Source organism: Zootermopsis nevadensis, unplaced genomic scaffold (assembly GCF_977971745.1).
Source record: "Zootermopsis nevadensis isolate Lab colony 2312 unplaced genomic scaffold, Znev_1.0 Znev_ptg000061l, whole genome shotgun sequence".
In the NCBI taxonomy this organism is placed as follows: Eukaryota; Metazoa; Arthropoda; class Insecta; order Blattodea; family Termopsidae; genus Zootermopsis; species Zootermopsis nevadensis.
In genome coordinates, this window is record NW_028259192.1 from 1,320,062 (window position 1) to 1,340,952 (window position 20,891).

The 20,891-nt window shown below is 38.9% G+C and overlaps 1 protein-coding gene across 11 annotated transcripts in view; it reads right to left on the reverse strand.

The window, feature by feature from the left end:
* LOC110830287 (uncharacterized) overlaps nucleotides 1-20,891 on the reverse strand; it is a 103,326-nt gene that overhangs the window by 21,583 nt on the left and 60,852 nt on the right. For 6 of the 11 annotated variants that reach the window (XM_022064995.2, XM_022064998.2, XM_022064996.2 and 3 more), the window contains one exon: nucleotides 6,754-7,084. In XM_022064995.2, coding sequence (XP_021920687.1) covers nucleotides 6,754-7,029 — 276 coding nt within the window. In that variant the 5' untranslated portion in view covers nucleotides 7,030-7,084. Of the gene's footprint in view, nucleotides 1-1,091; nucleotides 1,485-6,753; nucleotides 7,085-20,891 lie in introns of those variants that run through there. The other 5 variants (XM_022065000.2, XM_022065002.2, XM_022065003.2 and 2 more) reach the window with 5 other exon arrangements.

Sequence of the window (20,891 nt, forward strand, 5' to 3'; positions counted from 1 at the left end):
GTCACTGTTACTTAATTTCATACGATAAATTATGTTTAGTTCTGAACACTGTTACTCCTTTTTAGTGAAGATGACAAACCAGCTTTAACAATAAATAATAATAATTATTATTATTTTTATTAGTGGTGGTTGTAATAGTTATAGTATCAATTAACTTTTTTCAAGGTCACAAATTCTTTGCTGTAACCTTAAGGTTAATGTTACTAATTCTGTAGAAAGGTTTGAATGATATATTAAGATTTAATATCTTCAAGATACAAGCGCATTATTACGAAATTTAAATTTGTTTTCCGCCGAAACAAACTCGAAAGCACAGTCATATAGTTCGGACAAGGTTAACGCGTATTTATTTATTTGTGTTTAACGACTTGAATTTTTCAGTAGCAAGACCTGTAATTCATTTTAATCGAAAGTTTTCACAATATTTGCCTACACAAATTTTTGATGATTTCAGTCTCATGAAACAGAAAATTAATTACAATACGTTTATAAAACGATAAATCCGTTCGTTTAAAACGCCATAGAAGTGAAATGACGCAGAATCCAAGATTTTCAAAAGATCTTTTTATAAATATTGTTACGGACTGTCTCAAGGGAGAGAGGAGCTATACCTCCTCTCACCCCAAACGCCTACATGGCGTATAGTGGGACAAACTTATGAGCCGGGATAGCTCAGTCAGTATAGTGACTAGCTACGGGCTGGGCGACCGGGGTTCGATCCCCGACGGGGGCAGAGGATTTTCCCTCTAGCCTCTGCGTCCAGACCGGCTCTGAGGCCCACCCAGCCTCCTCTACAATGGGTACCGGGGTCCTTTCCCGGGGGTAAAGCCGGCCGGGGCGTGATGCTGACCACTCACCCCCATCTAGTGCCGAGGTCAAGGAAGAGAGGAGCTATACCTCCACTCACCCCAAACGCCTATATGGCGTATAGTGGGACAAACTTTACTTTACTTTTACTGTCTCAAGGGATTCCTCAGGATGAAACGAAAAGCGAAGAGTTTCCAGACGAGTAAATCTCTCCGGAGTTTCGCAACTGAACGCTACGCTAGGAGGATGTCAACACGGACGGAGCTGGGTCATACTGAACGTACCCACTGATTGGGCGGATATCTTGGGAAGGGTGCAATTTCTTTTGTTGCTACGTTGCTGGGCAATTCGACACGACCTCTTCTGATCTTCTTATTACGTTGTTTTTGCTTTTCTCTGACGTACAGTGCTGCCTGCATGCCTGAAGTTGTGGTCATGTGTGGCTATCCCTGGCGATGCTGAAGGAAGGTAACGAGGAGAAGCAGGGGCCACTGGTCTCCTGGGGATGTCGCAGGGGCAAATATCTGCGATTCAGCAAGGCCTCTAAATTGCAGACACAATTATGGACAGTCGTGAAAGGAAGTGAATATCTTTCTGCAGGAAGTTGATTCTACGACGACATTTTGCTAAGCCCAGTTCAACATCTTGGAAGGTTTTCTACAATCTCGTTCAACTGGCTGCAAATAAACATGTATTAAAGTTGGCAAACTCGGCCCCGCTGCCTTGTTCAAGGTGGAAATGTCGATTCTTACTCAGTTCGAGGGGGGGGGGGGGGGGGGGGGGAATGCAAATTAACTATGAACAAAAATCAAAACATGTAACCCACATCATAAGTTTCTGAAGTGCGCCGAGGGTACACAAACACGTTTTACTTTCGGTCAAACGTAAAATTCTTCGAAATGCCTATACTAAAATCCATACGATACAGGCCTATATAAACAGAATCCAATCAATTAACCCCATGGGGCGGTCCTACAGAAGTTGATAGCACGCTCCGGTTCTGAAAACATTCCGCACCATTCACGAAACCTAAAGGTTCATTACCGTTTTCACAAAAGCCAGCCACTGGCCCCTATTCCGAACCAGATCAATTCACCCACGAACACTATTTACCTGACATCCATTTTAATATTATCATCCCATCTGCGCCCACGTCTTCCGAATGTTCTCTTCCCTTCAGGATTTTCAACCAAAATTTTGTATCAATTTCTCACATGCCCAAACTTCATCCAGTCATTGTATGACCCCGAAAAATATATGGAGAAAATTACAAATTATGGAGCTTCTCATTATGTCAGCCTCCTGTAACTTCATCCCTCTTATACCCCTTCTACAAGTTCTTCTTTCTTTTCTTTCCCTTAACATGAAAAACCAGGTTCTCCACCCATACAAAACAGCAGGTAAAATTATAATTCTCTATATTTTAGTCCTAACGTTTTCAGATTTCTGACAGGAAGACACAAAATTCTGGCCTTCAATCTGGTGACGAGACACGAACACAGCTTTCAATGAAGTTTCTCTGCATTTACTTAATAGATCATTTTCCTTACTATGATCCAACAGAGTTTCTGTATTTTTAAGTTATTTACATTTATATGGATTTTGAAACAAATTACGTCATTGCAATGTTTTATCAGACATATACTAAGTAACTGCATCTAAGCGAATTCAAAGTAATTACAGCAAGAAGGAAACCAAAATGGTTATCTGGGTCTAACATTAATATAAATTTAAACCAGTTTAGTGACTTTTTAAATTGAAACAGATAATCAGATATCGTATGTGCATCAGAGAGACGATCTCGTCACGTACGACCTAGGAGGAGTCGAGATGTTTAGGAGTTAACACAGAAAGTTAAATTATTCGCACATTTGTTAACACACTATCCAAAAGGAAATTATGGTATATTTCTCCCTGAAATTGTGGCGCCACTGCTTAGCCTGTTAAAAGAATACAAACATCAGCTCCACTGAGTAAGACACAGGAATACGTGTGTGACGAAGTGTACAGCTGTGAATCTAGTGAACGAGTACACACATAGAAACCATAAGTACATTAACAATTACAGTATTTTAAAATTATTATTAGGCTTGAAACATCTAGGACAAATGCACCTGAAAATAAAACAAGGATTAACATGTACGATGTCTTTAAAACATCAGTCTATGTTACAGGAGTTGAAATCCTCCAGTCGAACACCGTTCAGCGTGAAACAAAGGAAGTGAGGTTCAGACTGGCTCCAAAGAGACAGGAAAATAAAATTTGTGTGTGTGTGTGCTGCGTGTTTGCGTGCGTGCGTACGTACGTGTGCACACTAACATAAACGTCGCGTGCTGCCGCAGTCAACAAACATACTTGGACCCAAATGGTTTACAAATTCTGGTGTTGACAAAAACATGCGATATTTGCCAGTTTCTGAGTTTTTTCAATCTTGAACGTGGCTAAAACACACTCTGCCAATAAATCATCTGGTATATTTGTGAACATCGTAAAAAAAGATAAATCACTGTTTGTACAGAAAATATAAATGACTCAGGAAAGTGCTTTCTTTAGTATTAAGCTTACGTCCCCACCATAAATTTATAATTCCAACCGTTCGGCAGAAATAAACATCACAAGATATGACCTTGAAATTTCAAAGGATTCTATTCGGCATACCCTTGGAATCATATGCCTGTGACCTTGACATCACCTTCATCTAACCATGACATCAATTTCACATGAATATGGTCATTCTGAGATATAACGTTCGGCAGATATTAGCATGAAAGAAAATGACCTTGAAATTTAAAAATACTTCTATTCGAAATAATCTTTGGCTGATATTATCGTGACCGTGGCATTACTTTGACCTATCCATGACCTCAGATTGACATGAATATGGCCATTAAAGTACTTAGGTCGGCAGAAAGAAGCGTGAGAAGAAATAACCTTGAAAATTTTAGAGGCCTGTCGCCAAACCTTAGGCTTATGGTGCCGTGACCTTGCCATGCCCTTGGCCTGTCCGCGACCTAAAATTGACATGAATATGGTAATTCAGATACCTACAGTTCGACAGAAACACGCGTGAGGCAAAATGACCTTGAAAATTTTAAAGGCATCTATTCGGCAAACCCTTGGGCTTGTATTGTCGTGACCTTGAACTATCCGTGACCTCAAATTGGCATGAGTATTGTCAATCAGATACCTACACTTCGGCAGAAATAAACATGATAAATATTGCATTTGACATGACCTTGAAAATTTTAAAGGCATCTATTCGGCAAACCCTTGGGCTGAAAATGTCGTGACCTTGACTTGACCTCAATTTCACACGAATATAGTGATTCGGCAGAAATAAGCATAAGAAATAACCTTGAAATTTTCAAATGACCCCCGCCATAAATCCAAAAAGATACAAAAGCCAAATGTTCACGAAACATAACCCCCCCCAATTGTTCTGCAAATCCACTGCCTCCCTCGTTTATGAAAATTATCACGTACGGTGAGATGGATGAAACATGTAGCACGTACAAATTACTAAAGTTTATGCGACGATATCACCTGGATCATATTAAAACTGACCTTGAAGAGCTTGGTGTGACGATGTCCACAGCATTCATCGGCATATCCGAAGTTTTTACGGTTTTGGAAATGTGAATTCTTGTTGTACTGTAAATGGAGGACATATTTCCCCTTTCTCAAACTTTGTGTGTCACCTAGAAGATTGTATGGCGTCGCATTCCTTAAAACGCAGCAGAGAATTTATTGACTAACCAAAGCGACTGCAGTCGTACTTTTAACCCACGACAGTTTCTTTCTTAGTCTTGAATCTGAATTAAAATATCAAATCGTATGCAATTTATGAATTGATTTTTCATATACAATTAACTATGTAACTGTAAGATAGAATTATTATTTTTAAAACAACTTTTACGCAATAAATTAAATAATTACAATGTGGGATTCAATGATAAGGTAAAGTTAGGTTGATAATCATCCAAATGTTGCCTTCAAATTTAATGACACAGGAATTTGGAAGTGAACTGAAGTGAATATATTGTCACCTTGAAGTGACTTGGTTTAATATTATCAGCAATGTACGCTGATTGGCTGAAGTGGGGATCGAACCCGGGGTTAGCATAGAAATTACACCCTGAGTTTTGTCTGGTCCTCTGTGGATTAAGCGGTGATAGATTCATCTTATAATGGTGAAAACTCTTTGAAACTGAACAAGTATCGTGTGTTTGTTAATAACATTCCACATTTAGTAACAAAACACACGGACTATTACGTGTCCTTCGAAATAAACCAACATGGCTGAGATAACCAGGTTCAACCTTGTCAGCATAGCAAGCGTTAAGCATTTCTAAGTGTTTCGTGGTGCTTTGGTGAACAGGGCAAAGATGCGAAGTTAAGACACTCTTGCCCGCTCCGTTCTGATCTGTTTCATCCATAAAACACAACACAAATATCCGTGCTTCAGAACACTACTCCATTTAAGCCGACACACAAGATAACTAGAGAGTCATTCTGGAAACTTCTTCACAAATTTGTAAAATGTTCTTTTCGTAGGTTGAGGAATAATTTTGTCCTTGGTTGCAAACTTGTCTGAGACGAACAAACGCTGTTATTTTATAAAAAGCTGTCAAAATTGTAAGTTAAAAAAGGGGTTCCCCCAACAACAACAAACAAATGACGACGCTGAATTTTTGAATTCCTTTACAATTACATTCTTACACCGGAACTACATATCGGTGCCACGATAAAAACCGATTTCCTTTGTGACGAAGGTCGATTCATTTTACGAAAATTATGTCGGACATTGTCCACTGATGTAAGATTATATGACAAAGGATTCTTCAGAATTTGGAGCACTTTTAGTCTTCAAGTAATTGTCACTGACAGATTTTTGCTGTATTTTATATTAAGACTAGTGACAAAGACTGATATCAAAACCGGAATTAAATTAAATATACGTCATTAACTGAAAATGTGCATCACAATATTATTAAAAAGCCAATTTTGTATTCCCCATTATCCATGTGAACCGCTCCACAGGGAAATTTATTTAACAACATTATTTTAAAACAAGTTTCGTGTATAGACTGGAAAAATAAATATATGTATTGATATAACACAAACATGACGCAATTAAGATATAAAAAACGAACTGCTTATTTAAATTTTCATTCATATCAAAATACATTTAATTTGTCCTTGAGAATGTAGCATAATATACCAATAATACTTAAGCAAGTCTACAATATAGCTACAATATTACTTATTTTAACGAACTGAAATAACTACTATGTAAAATAATATTCACGAATTAAACACGTTATTATTTTTAAAAAAACTGTTCAAATTTTTATCCGTTTTAGACCTTTAAATCAAAAATCATTTGGCATATATAAAAATCATTCTTCCTTCCCCCCTGGAACGCCTACAATATTTTGCAAAAAAATATATTTTTTTTTTTGTATATTGCCAATCATACATTTAAATCTCTTCTCCAACAACAACACGATCTAACTTTAAATTGACATTTGACCTGTTTAACATTAATTCGGGTTAGTTCGTGACGCCTCCACCAAACTTCTCATCCCTAATTCTGAATTTCTGTGTTTTCAGGCAGTTTTCAAACGTAAAATACTTTATCGCAGCTGTAATTACGATTTCATTAGAGAACGCACATTCGAGAGAATTATCACTTTGCACTATTTTGTAATGACAACAAATTCCTTGCATTTGTCACGAGAAGGTCCAGACTTTAAAATTCTGCGTGGCGTAACTAAGGAAGCCAGAACATGAATTTAGAAGATTTCAGCTGTTTTTTAATTATAATTTAAGTCAACATTTGTGTCTGCAACGTTTAGGATTTGAGTTCTTTCTTCAAGACTTCATGAACAATTATGAAGCGGGGAATCCCGATTTCCAGAACAACTCTATGACAAGACCACCAACCTCTGGGGATAAATCCGCGCTACCGAAACTGGTGATGCGACCATTGAATTCCGAGTAACTCGGAGGCTGGAGCAATTGGGACTTCGCTTCCCTGGACATTTGTAGCAACTCATCGTGATTTTGTACTTCAAGATGAAGGGATTGTTGGTGCCGGATTGGGAGTAGTGGTGTCGATGGAGGTTTGTACGTCGAGCGCTGGCACTCGGCAGCCTGCAGGCGCTGTTGGCGTCTTGCCTGTCTCCGGGCAAGGGACAGGCCCCCCGCCGCGGCGTACATTCTTACCGACTCCTCTTATAGCCTCGGATGCTGCCGACGTTTGTTGGTTACTGTGCTGAAAACAAAGGAGTCAGAAACGTCTGTGCCAGTCACTGCTCACGTGCATTCCGGGATGCGAAAATTTCGTGCGAATTTTTGTCAAAGAAGCAGACGGAAAAGAACACAGCAATGCATGCGACTACAGTGGAAATTACTAATATTCATTGACGGATACGTTCAAGCGATAAACTAAGATTCAGAGTTCTCAAAACATTACTTTGTTATTTATGACATCACGAGTTGACAGGTGTAATCGAGATTTATTTCCATTCGAAACAAACGCACAACAAACGTAAATTACAGTTCTGACAAACAATTCCTTGGTCTTTCCTCTCAGAAAGAATATCAACCTCACTTTCAAAGTCATAAATTTAACATGAAGTCTAGTGTTAGTACTCATTCTACGAAACAAAATAAATTTTTAGCCCCAGCTACGTAAAACCAGATATTAATGGATTTTGTGTTTCATAATTTGTAGCTCTCCCTACACATAATAAGGCCGACAAAATCAAGGAGGATGACGTGGACGAAGCCTGTGAGAGGCTAAAAATACATAAATAAATACTTTAGGGATACCTGAAAGGAAGAGACAACTTGGAAGACGTAGGAACAGATGGAATGACAATATTAAAATGAATATCAAATAAAATGTGTGTGGCGGTTGGAATGGATTCATCTGGCTCAGGATAAGGAACACGATAATGAACCTTAGGGTTCTATAACAGGTGAGGGAAGATTTCTGTACAGTTATACTTGAAGCTGACAGTCGTTCGCATTTCCCGTCTGCGAGTTAAAAGTAGAAGGAATTCTGGAAGAATAAATCAGCACCGTAGGTGATAGTGACGCGTTCAATTGCATGGTTAAATTATTCAATACGCTGTTAAAAAATTCCCCTTATTTAAGGGTTACGTAAAATATGTATCTTTAAAAGGAGCATGTGTATAAAAATGGTAATCTACTTCAGTTGCACGATATTATTCGTCAATGCGAGACACGCAAGGCAGTACAATTACTGTAATACACAGACTTCACGACATGAGATACAAATTAAAAAGAATCCACAGAGGCCATAAGCCATATTTTAACCACTTCTATACGCGATTCGCGTTTATTTCAAATGCATTTCCATGAATGCAGAGTCTTCGATTTTCCCGGATACGCTGATAGTTGTGTTCCTTAACCTCAGCATATTACAGAAAATGTCTGCACAGAATTCTCATAACCAACTACACCCCTCCGCCCTCATCTTGAAATTTTCACCAGACCATAAACCCACATCTGCAACACCCTGTATATTTTTGCTATATTGGACTACAAATTCTCTCATACTAAATTTACTAAGTTTTACAATATCAGACCACAAAAATAGGATTGTAGATCAGTGTTCGTATTAGGTACATTCTATGAATGGATGAACCACAAAATTATTACTTCACGAAATATCAACGAGGGGTAAACAACACAAGGTTCAAATTTTGTTTATAACCGCCATTATTTTTCAGTAGAACCAATAATGTTACTTCCGAGATAGAATAATTTTTTTTTTTTTTTTTTTTTTTTTTTGTAAAGGTCTGTAGTAAGAAATATGGACATCGATAATAAGAGTATAATTAAATTAACTATGACATAACGCCGTGAGATGTGGAAAGAACTGGAATAGTTTGTATGGAGTAACGTTGGTTTGATGAGACTTCAAAAAGTTTCTACTAATTATAACCGAACGCAGTTATTTTTCTTGTAAACGATTCAAAGTCCCAGGTCCAAGAAAAATAAAAAGTTTCTTGAGGTTAGAAACACGACTTAAAAACCAACTAATGTCCAGTCATTGAAAAAATTTCAGGAGTCTAGAGTCCATGTATCGATCCACCTTTCGTGCACAAAATATTTCACTGCTATTCGCTTTAAGTTACACGAATAAATAATCAAGAACAGTGATTGGCTGTATGAATCAAAGCGTTGATAAATCTGGGTGCTTCACCTATGACACGGCAAGTCATCACGACCACCAACAGAAACAGCATCGTAATGAACATCATTATATCACCGCCACACCATGGTCATTAAACAATTTAAAGTTCTGGAACCAACGAACTTGAATTTTATCTGAGTCCTTTCAACTGTCATGAAGAAGACATCATTCAAGAGAGTCGAAAGCTATTAATTCACATCTTTAATTCGTCATACGGGAAATTTTAAAGTCTGTTATAAGGAAAATTTTCCGAAATATATTGTGGCGTATTTCGAGGCAAGCCGGACAATTGTCAAATACAATTACACCATGGACGATACAGAAAAGCTTCTTTCTCCCAAAAATGTCATTTACGACTACAGATCTATCATGATTCCCGTTATCAGGCTGTCAAAGCCATCTGCTGGCCTCAGTTGTCTAATTATCTCTTCAAAGCTTGTACCCGAGTTCTTATTTAAAGTTAATTTAAACCTCATCATTAAATGATATGATAAAGTTGAGTCATATTGTGATAAATATATATTTGTTTAAATCTTGTCAGTCTAATCACAATAAAATTCATATTAAATATTAATAATTTAAATGTTAATTATGGTAATATTTAATAGGAATTTTATTGTGATTATACTGACAAGATTTAAACAAATACTCATCATTAAACTTTGAAGCACGGTGGTAACTATACGCACCAATTACTTCAACAATCAATATCTCTTGCAGAGGATATTATTCATGGGTTCAATATAATTCTCGCTGTATAAACTGAGATTATCTCTTTAAACGGCGTTAACCAGTTGAACTTCTTAATGGTGAAGTGGTGTTTTCTTTGCGGTAAGGACTGAATTCTTAAATATTATTCAGGTAGATGATCCTTATAGTAACCACTAGGTTTCATAGAATTAACTTTGAGTAAGTCTTCCATAAAATAACACACATCGGCCATGGCGTCAGCTGTTCCTTTCGCCACCGACTGTGAGTCACTTAAGCAACGCCCTCTCATATAGGCCTACACTAAGAATTACACAGGCCTAAGTAATTGTTATTCCCTTCAAAGAAAATAATTACGCAAATCTGCAACCTCCTGACTCTGATATTTTGTTCCACGAAAGAGGACGGAAAATGTATTAATTCAGATTAAAATGCTACTTACATTACATTATGCACGTATATAAAATTTAAATTTGTTACAAGGAAATTTAACTGGATGAGGAAGGAATTGTGCATATAATTAATGCCCTTCGTAATACAACCGCAATTTTTTTCAAGCTAAATGTACGCAATGTTATTTTGTGTATAATGTAATGTCTGTCTGCACACAGTAATACAAATTTTATAGATCCAAACACTTATTTTATTATAACATTGGGAAACATGCTTCAAACTGCTTAGTTCCTCAATCACTGACGCCGAATTCAGTCCGTACCGCGAAGAAAACAACATTTCACCATCACAAAGACAACCGATTAACCCTGTTTAAGGAAATAATCGCTGTTTAAAGTCAGAATCATTTGGAACACACATATACTAGAAGAAGGCTGGTCTTTGAAGGGTAGAACACATCTTTCAATACGGTATATTAATATATCATTATATTATTATGTGTTCTTAGGTGTCAGTGACGAAACCACCGTTTGTTTGCGAACTTTTCAGTTTGTTTAAAACACAGTTTCCCTCATTCACTGTTAATTCGGACACACACACAGCAAACGAAACAAAGTTTTTTGCTAAAACATGCACATTTCAACGTCAGTACATTAAGCATGCATGCAAAGACACGTGGTCGAACGACCAAAACCCCACAGAGAATCGAACATGTACAAACACGTGCATTATTTTAAAGATCCATTCAAACTTGTGCATTGTGCAGAACTCACAAGCCACTAAAATATGTTTCCTACAAAACTGGAAAACACGTTATTAAAATAAACTTACAGTTCAATAATATAAATCAATTGGTCCAGCCCACAGATGAAAATAGATGTCGTTTAGTGACACCTAGATGAAACATTTATAATAATAATTTTGAACATTAATGAAACACGGTAAAACAGCGAAACTATCAAACAAATCAAATCAAATCAAAGAATGTAAGATGACATGAAAAACAAAAACGCATAGAAACTTTTAATTGGAATACTTAACTTCCATTGCAATTACTTATTATTTTATTTATTTATTTAGTGTTCTGTCTGACGACAGGTCCATATGAACAGGATTCTTCCATCCTTTTCTCGGACTGGGACCTGTTCATATACGTTCTTGGCAGATGATCCAGAAGTGGTTTGCCATTGCCTTCTTCTGTGTGTGAATGGAGTAATTGTTGGGATGCCACGGAGGAAAACTCCGTGTTGCCTAGACCACGGCCTTGCCCAACACAAGTTATAAATTCGGGCACCGCCGGGAATCGAACCCAAGACCCCAGGATTACAAGGCCAGCATTCTAACTAAACTCAAACGGATTTCCGCGTGTTTCTGATAAAGGATGTCGAAATTAAGTATAATTTCTTGGCCATTGTCTCAAGGTGATCATTAGAACGAAGTCTTGATATAACGTTCCACATTCCTGAAGAAGGGAGCAGAGAAAGTCTCTGAAACTTTACGTCTTGGGAAACCAACGATGACGAATAAAGTGTAAACATTCGAAAGAGGGGAAAACAAGCGACGACCACGTAACGAAGAGCTTCATAATTTTCAACTTCTCGTCTCGTTCTTACAGTAACAACCAGCAGCTAACATTTATGAATATGATAATTCACCGTTGGGTTCTGGAATGTTCCATGTAAATTCCATTTTTTTTTTTTTCCAAGTTCCGCCTCCAATCTTTTCCGTACTTTTGGTTTATACTGTAGAATATTTTCTGGTACCAGAGTCCTATCATCTGTGAATCTATCCAAATGCTTGTCTCTGCTCATCTACGGATTTTACATCTTCATTTCCTTCCTGATATCTTCACCATTAATACGGTTTAGTCCTAAAGTTCTCCCCACCTTTTCACAGAACCACGACGCCGAAATTGCGGTACCAGTGGTTATTTTGACTCTGGATACGTAAAATTGAACGTGGAAGGACAGGATAATGATCGATCTGTTTCCCCACAATCGATCTTCAAAGCTAGGGCACACGTGTATAAGTCACATCCCTATCACGTGTACAGTACGACCCAGTTCCTTATCCGTTTAACTTCTGCGCCTTGTAATGCGGCAAAACGCAATAAACAGCCACTAACGGCTTGCGGATACCGACCGTTTCCTGTTCCCGACTTTCTCTGCAGGGAGCGGTAGAAATGTTTCATCGAGAGCCAGACATTCTTAAAAATGACTTCCGGTAAGGTATTATCCTCAACGTTCTAGGGTACAGTCCACGACAATTTCATCACATTTTTGTAACAATAACCTGTAACCTTTTTAAATCGTGTTACTTGAGATAACATGCAATTTTTGCTGATATTTCAATTTCGTGTCCCTCAAACTTTGGCTGCAAGGACGACAGTGAGAAGAGGCTGTCGTCTGTGACCTTGAGAATGCTATCGCTCGGTTCAAAGCCCTTTTATGCGTTTTCAGCAAAACGAATTTCGAGTTATAATAAGAAAACTATGTTCGCACCGACTATCTTCGGTGTGGATATCAATCTCAGTATTTCATGACGAGAAACGTAGAGGTTGCTTGAAAATGAAGTTTTGGGAAAATATTTGAACCTATAGCAAATGACGGAGAAACTGAAAAATATATACTAATGGTAGCTTTAGAATTTGAATAATTACTTAAAAGAGGAATTAAACAAGGAATATGAGACTTATGTAGATACTATCTGCAAGATGGACCAAGTCAAATGAACACAGGTAAAGAAAATCGTCTTCACATAACAAGAACTTTATAATCAAAGATTAAGTATGAATATAAGTGAGGAATTCAGTTTACAATGAACAATATATTAAGTAACGCGCCGAGTCCGAACTATGATACCACGTGATGTAGCGTGCAGTATTTCCTCAGAGTACGAAAATATTCATTTCTTGCATCTTTTTCAAATTGTTATTTGTGATGCATACTCTATTTTTAATATTATATTAGCAAAATTACAACTGCAAACATCAAGAAATTTTAGAGTACGCTCCTCTAGATATTTATTGTAAAAAAAATGTCCCAACGAAAGTTGTTAAGAGTTTGGAAGTCTGTAGCATTTGGGCAATGTTACTGGCTGTCCCTTGCGGGGGGGGGGGGGGGGGGCGTCCAACACTGACAAAGCTACGTTGGATACAAAATTTAATATTCTGAACGAATAAGTACTTTGATAACTTTACATAAACTGTCCAAGCTCATGAAATTATATTTCGCAACACGTTATGAAATCAGAGCAGGTCGAAACTCGTTCAAACCCTTTACAGCGCAATTTAGACAGAAGCTTGTTGTTGCCGAGATGGTTAATAAATATCAACTATCTACGGAGACATATGGTTCATCATCATTTTCAGAGAATCCCGCCAATGAGCCAGATGAATCCAATCTACATCCCCACACCGGAATTTAAAAAAAACATTCATTTTCATACATTCCTCTGCCTTCTTCGCAATATACGCCCTGATGGCGGAGGCAGAAACAATATCCGAAACGACGAACAACATTCCACTCAGACGCGGCTTATCGCCACTGTCACAACAGAATACTATACAGCGCCAGGCCCTAGCGGCAACTTCTCCGTCTCTAGTGATATGCGGGAAGCATTCAGGGATACGACAGGCGCCCTCGGTCGCACGTACCGCTCGAGTTACATGCACGAAATCTTATTGATTGCACCGCCCCCATTCCGTACAGTGACTTAAATATTGATCATTAAACAACGAGCATAACACGCATGTGATTAATTCCTTGTGTTTTATTTGGGACACTGACAAAGCATTCTTTTGTCTATCGGGGCAAAGAGACCGGATGATTATTTGATTGTTTATAACCAATTCTAAGGCCGAAATAGCCGAGGAGCCTAGTCCTCGTGAGTAGAATAAGAAATTTCAACAAAACCCGAAAATTTGACAATATGGTCCAGCTAAATCCCACATTATCAAAACCTATTATCATATAAGACGTTCAAGTGCCCACTTCCGGGGATATTCCTCAATCAGCATAAGATATTATATAGTAGACTGATATCCGAGTGGATGTTTAAGAAACAGGGTGTTGATTGGATTCTTCTGGTTCAGGATAGGACAAGTGCTCCATCTGAGTGACTATTACCTTCTCAGGTTCTCTGGTTCAAAGGGTTTTGCTGTTAATAATAATAACAATAATTTTTATTTTTTATTTAGTGTTCTGTCTGACGACAGGTCCATATGAACAGGATCCTTCCATCCTTTTCTCGGACTGGGACCTGTTCATATACGTTCTTGGCAGATGATCCAGAAGTGGTTTGCCATTGCCTTCTTCTGTGTGTGAATGGAGTAATTGTTGGGATGCCACGGAGGAAAACTCCGTGTTGCCTAGACCACGGCCTTGCCCAACACAAGTTATAAATTCGGGCACCGCTGGGAATCGAACCCGAGATCCCAGGATTACAAGGCCAGCGTTCTAACCGCTAGACCACCGTGGCTCGTAATAACAATAATAATCCAATTAAATTTCATTATGTATGATCTGAAGCTTTCACGAGGACGAAGATGGTTCTCGAAACGATGGTGTTTTGTTCATTAAGCCACCTTACGCGAGTACAAATGTCTGGGCAGAGCAGTTACTTAACAGAGACTGATATTCTTTAATAATCCAACGACCAAAGATTTAGGTCAGGGGTTATGAAATCGCGGCCCCGTGGGCTGCATGCAACCCTCCAATGTGGCTTATACCGCCAGAGTGGAATTAAAGATTCTGAAATAATAAAAAGATAAATTATTTTCGCACAATTTATTTCTAGAGAAAACAGGGTGGAAAATGAGTTTCCCGGTCCTATGAAACCACTTGGCTTCCCAAACTCCGGTGTTTATTCTCTCTGTTAAGTACACAATTCCCTTAATTAGGTCTGTCTAATCCATCTGATTAACTCCAATGAAAAGAATCCCATCCATTCATTCATTTAACGCGCTTTCAACTTTTAGGATTATATGCCGTCGAAGAACACTAAATAATAAATTGGAAAGGATTTGAAAGGAAGAGGTTACAGTCTAATTTAAGTTTCCATCCCGATATATCTCCACATTACTGAGGAAAATCACGAAAACTTTATCCAGTATAATCGGCCCTCGGGCTGAGATATGAACCCTAGACCTCCCAAATAGGAATCAGAAATGCTGGCTACTCGACCGCAACGTTTGTCTAATCCATCACAAGCTGACAGTCCCTCAGCTGTCGTCTACGGAACCTGGATTTTATTACCATGCTCCTTAAAACCCACTTTAATATTATCCTCCCGTCTACGAACGCCTCTGCAGAAGCTGGTTAAATCTTTTAGTAGATGCGTCTCACTTAATGCAAGAGTGTCATTCGGAACAGTTTCCTAGGAACCGCACATTAACCACTGTTAGTGGGTAAGCCATTAAACAGCGTTATGTGATTGGTCCGTTACAACCCAGTTAAATTACCGAGCACTGAATGTCCATGGTTACCGAACGGAACACAGAACGAGCCAGCCTCTCTCACTGTCTCCTGCATCACGTCGCTAATATTTCACCGACAGCATATAGACGCAATGTTCCGAAGCACAGAGTGACGTTCAATGCTTTCAAATTATTTTACGTAATGCGTCTCGCACAACCCGTGAAGTCTCTTACGCCGTTCTTGTTCCACGCCGTTGGTACAGAAACGCAGTTCCACAGCAACAGTTACCGTGCATTAACAGCCTAAGAGCCGGTTGCTGGTTTCAGTGTGTGCTACCCAAAAGTTCAGGGAATTTGCCTCACAACTCCTGGTTTCCACCGTCTCCTTCGAAGTAGTCCCCTTGGGCATGGATACAGCCATACCAGCGTTTTTTTCCCATGATTCCATGCATCCCTGGAAGTCTTCAAGTGCGAGTGTCTTAAGCATCTCCTCCGATTCTGCCTGGATCTCCTCAATTGTGTCAAAACGACGGCCTTTAAATCTAAATTTCATTTTGGGGGACAGGAAAAAGTTGCAGGGGGGGGGGGGCCGAGGTCAGGCGAATAGGGTGGGTGGGAAATCAATGTCGTATTTTTGGAAGCCAAAAACTGCCGAACAACGAGCGATGTGTGGACGGGCGCGTTGACGTGTTGGAGAACCCAACTGTTATTCTCCTATTTGTCTACGATCTGCAACCATAGCCTCTGGCACTTTCGAGATGTTTTCCGGTGTTCTGCTTGTCGATGGTCGTCCTGAACGCTCATCGACGTCGACAGACGTTCGTCCATCCCTTAAGCGTTTGTACCACAAAAAAGTTTTACTTTGACTCATAGTATTCTCACCAAACGCTTCCTCAAGCCTGCGGTGGGTTTCTACAGAAGTTTCTTTAACTTTAAAGCAAAATTCGATGCAGATTCTTTGCTCCTTAAAATCTCCACAAAAACGCACGAGACTCAAGAACACGGCCTCTCGCCTCCACGGCTGTTGGCACACTAATTCACAAAGGGTACTGCTCGCCCCATCTAGCGGCGGCAGGCCATTCCACAATTCAAATTCCCCGAACTTTTGGGTAGCACCATAGCCTTTATAAAAACATCGTAATTGATAACAAGAAATGTTCACAAACAAAAGAATGGAATACGACATAGGATGAATGAGAAAATAAGACCTTGTACGGTGACACGCATTACATTAGATGGTCAACGGTTCGAACACCCGCTACAGTACAAAACAAAGACTGATGTTTTCACGTAAGAGTATACGAGTTGTTGTGCGGGACTACATAACAAAAAAAATTCGAAGGCGCTGAACATTCATCCACATTTAACAAACCTCCCACATGTTAGGTAACCGCATAAAAACATGCTAGCATTAAAGTTACATGTATAGAGATTAATAATTTAAGATATACTTTTACGTTCGTGTCTCAAACCCACTGTAATACACTTTCTTTTCAGAGAAAAATATTACAGTAAAAGCAAGTTTACAACAAAACGTATCCATTCACAGTTTATTCTAAGCCACGATTAATGAGATTGTTTTATTTATTTTCGGTTCTACTGGATTCAAAGCAGGTCTAAAGAGAAGACAAGTAAACCTCCGATATTCAGTTTCGGCTCACGGGTTTAACGCATATATTGTGGGTCTTCATGAAACCACAGATAACTGACACATGACTCCGTTTACTCAACACGCACGCTGCATGCTGAATATTGAACGAATATGGAACGCAATACGTGTGTGTTTTCCATTCTCAACATTATCTATACGTCCACTTTTAAGCCGATTTGGTGTGTCCAAGTACAAATAAAGTGTCAATTTTCACTGACCGGTACAAACAAAATTCGAATTTTTCACAAAATTTCGAGGTGTTCAAAAGTTTAATGAGGCCAGCCTTGTCGTACGAACCACTTACAGTGAGCTTTCAGGTTCTAACGGCGGTGAGTAGGAAGACGACAATCATACGGGATGTTACGCCTCCTTGCATGATATAAACTGACCGACGTTTCGAAGGCGCTTATTGTTTTCATCATCAGGGGCCTAGTGACGGAGGCAGGAAACACATCTGAAACGTCTCTCAAACTCTACCAGACTGTCATCTTCAGCTAGAATAACCGTGCATCTAATTCGCTTAGAATATAATTATCTTTGTAAAATTATACTAACAAAGGGGTCAACGACCTGAAACCAAGGATCTGTGTAATTAGCTTCTTATTTTAAAGAAATTTCCTTAGTTCGATACTTTAATTAAGAATGTGGCATAATTTGCTATCCTTTAAATCAGTAGAGAGAGAGAGAGAGAGAAAGAGGAAATTGGTGGGGGAGAAGTGAGAGACACTTCGATATCTGGGGGGGAGAAAGAGCATCTTATAGCTAGAAGGTCCCCAGGCAATGCCCGCTCGTCCTTCTGTTAAGGATAAAGTAAGAGTGAAGGCGTTAGTGTGATGATTGGCATAAAAGACGGAATTTTGAACTTTGTATTAGCGAAAGCTGAGACTATGAGGGGAGGGGGGTAAATTTTGACGGCGTTAAGGGGAGGTAAATTTTGATTAATTTAAATCGGGAGGGCTGCATGAGAAGCTTGCAGTGGCGACTTGGAACTTGGGAACCATCTCAGCATTTGCTTGAAGACAGAGGAAAACCAAGGAAAACCTGTGTCGAGATGGCCGGTCGCAGGACCTTCCGGGTGCGCACTGACTACTAGCCAGCGTCTGATTAATATTTAAGAATCCAGTCCGTACCGCGAAGAAAACACTACACTTCACCATTACATACATGAACTCGTTAATGCTGTTTATTGAGAGAAATATACGAAAGCCATAAATGCAAAATGAAATGTTACTGATTGTACCACTGGACTTTAAGAGGTTAATAGGAATTAACTGAAACTCTTACATATTCTAAAGTCTCACGAAATGGGTTATGGTGACTGGGGAAGGTATCTTCAAGGAGAGAGTTCATTCAGTGGTCACGACAAAATAGTTCTTGAAGACAATAAAAAAATTACGGCGACATCGATTTTATACAAATCTTTTCATCATTTCCAAAAGCTTTAGTTGAAACTTTATGTTTCGTTATAAAGCCATAGCACGTCATTTAGCCACATTTAAGTGCTGGAGTTGATAAATTAGTAAACTTTGAATGGTGTCATTCTGAATAAAAGCTAGACGCGGGCCATATATTAAGACGAGGAAATTAACTAGCTTATTAATTCCAGCTACAGGCCATTAACGTCGAATATGCACAAAAGACGTCAAGTTTTTTAAGGACGCGGGGGCCATTGCTGAGAGGTCGATACAATGATGTGTGAGGAAGCCTTGGCAGAAGAGGCGACGAACTGGGATGCTATTGATCCCAGTAACCTTTGACCTTATGTCTCAGGCAGCGTCCGTCATGCGAAATCCTAACCGCAAAAATTATGTTATCACATTCTTTGGCGAGCACTCTTCTAACTCATCGACAGCATCCCTCCATGATGCAAAGCGCCTTCTTAATTAACCTATCCTCTTCAAATGTAAATAGGACATTAAGATTTCTCCACACAGCACTGTTGCCAACTTAGAACTACGTATGACCGCCAAACTTTAAATCTTCAGAGATAAATATACATCGCTTCAAAGTACCATCTAATATCCCTTCGATTTTCATTAACATCGGCCATGTTTTTTGTTATTAAATACTACGTGAATCACTGACCGAGCTCTGATGTCTTCATTTCCAAAATCAGCCTCCAGTAATACGAGAATAAGTGAGCTGGACGAGCTGAGAAAGGTATAGACCAATACAGAAATGATCTAGGAGGCACTGTGCCGAGAAGAGCCCTTACTCAATCGGGATTCGAATCGGATACCTCAGGAATGCAAGATACCGGAAACAGAGTGGAAGAAGATATAATAAGTATATTTAAAATTTATTCTTCAGAGTATAATGTGTAATGAAACCCCATGGACAGTATTTTACGCTAGTACACAGACAGACAGACAACCTGTAAAATGGTATGAAAATAATAAAATATTTTAATTCCTTTATTAGTGTGTTTGCGAACAGAAAATATCCGGTAACCAGCAAATATTAATAAAAATATAAAACACCTTAGAGCACACTGAAAAGTAACGAGATTAAAACAAAAGCAGCCTAAACACCTTCCCGTATGAATAAATGGTACTCAAAACAGACGGTGTTTTGGAGCTACACGAGTACCAACAGTGCGTAAGGCGAAATGGCAATTTATTTATTTATTTCGCTATTAAAAACATTTTAAAAATATTACATCGAGGTGCTATTTAAAATAAAAACCATAATTAAGTAAAATATCAAACTGAGATTACAATGATGATAAATATAATCGAAATTAGAACCCAAAAATTTAAGCTTTGTGGCAAGGTTCCGTGCTTTTATCCAGTTTCTTTTCCGTTAATCAATAAATTTATGAAAGTGTTGCAAGTCTGGCATGCAACAATTTCATTTCGACAGGTACGATTTCACGGCTGAATGAATTCGCCTGCTTTACGAAATTTTACGAATTCCTGAAGTTATGTAGCCCGGAACAAGATGTTCTGAATGGAAAGATGGCGGATGAAGTGAAATTTGCTTAGATGAAAAATAACGGGAGGGGGGGGGGGCAAGGAAATGTCTCAACAGCCACTTCTTGGTCGAGTTCCAAATTTGGAAACACCAAAACGAGAGTCACCAGCTTTGCGATGATGATAGAATCGCTACACGTTCAAATGACTGCATCTTTCAAGAGGAACTACTTTGCTACTCATTAAGTAATCTTCGCGTTGGTCCAGACAACAGCGTTTGGCTGAAGAATCCGATAGCGTTTCAATTTCCAGCATGATCACTTTGCCGATAACAGGAAGACACTGGAACGGATAGACGGAGGCAATATCACTTCTCCGCGTTACAGAGAAGCTGCCCCAGTGAGGGTTTAATAAACTGCAGAGAAGGCCCCATTTGAGACGCACAATTACATTGAACGTGTGTGTTTTAATGCGATTATGAAAGAACTGAATAAATGTAAATAAAAAAAAAATAAATGAATGGTGACTAGGCAAGGAATTGGAAAGGAGGTGATTAAACGGACTACTCAATACGGGAACCAATTAGAACCTAGACTTTAAAAAAATTACAATGATACACTCACACACAGAAGAAGGCAATGGCAAACCACTTCTGGATCATCTGCCAAGAACGTATATGAACAGGTCCCAGTCCGAGAAAAGGATGGAAGGATCCTGTTCATATGGACCTGTCGTCAGACAGAACACTAAATAATAATAAGATGAGGTGGTCTA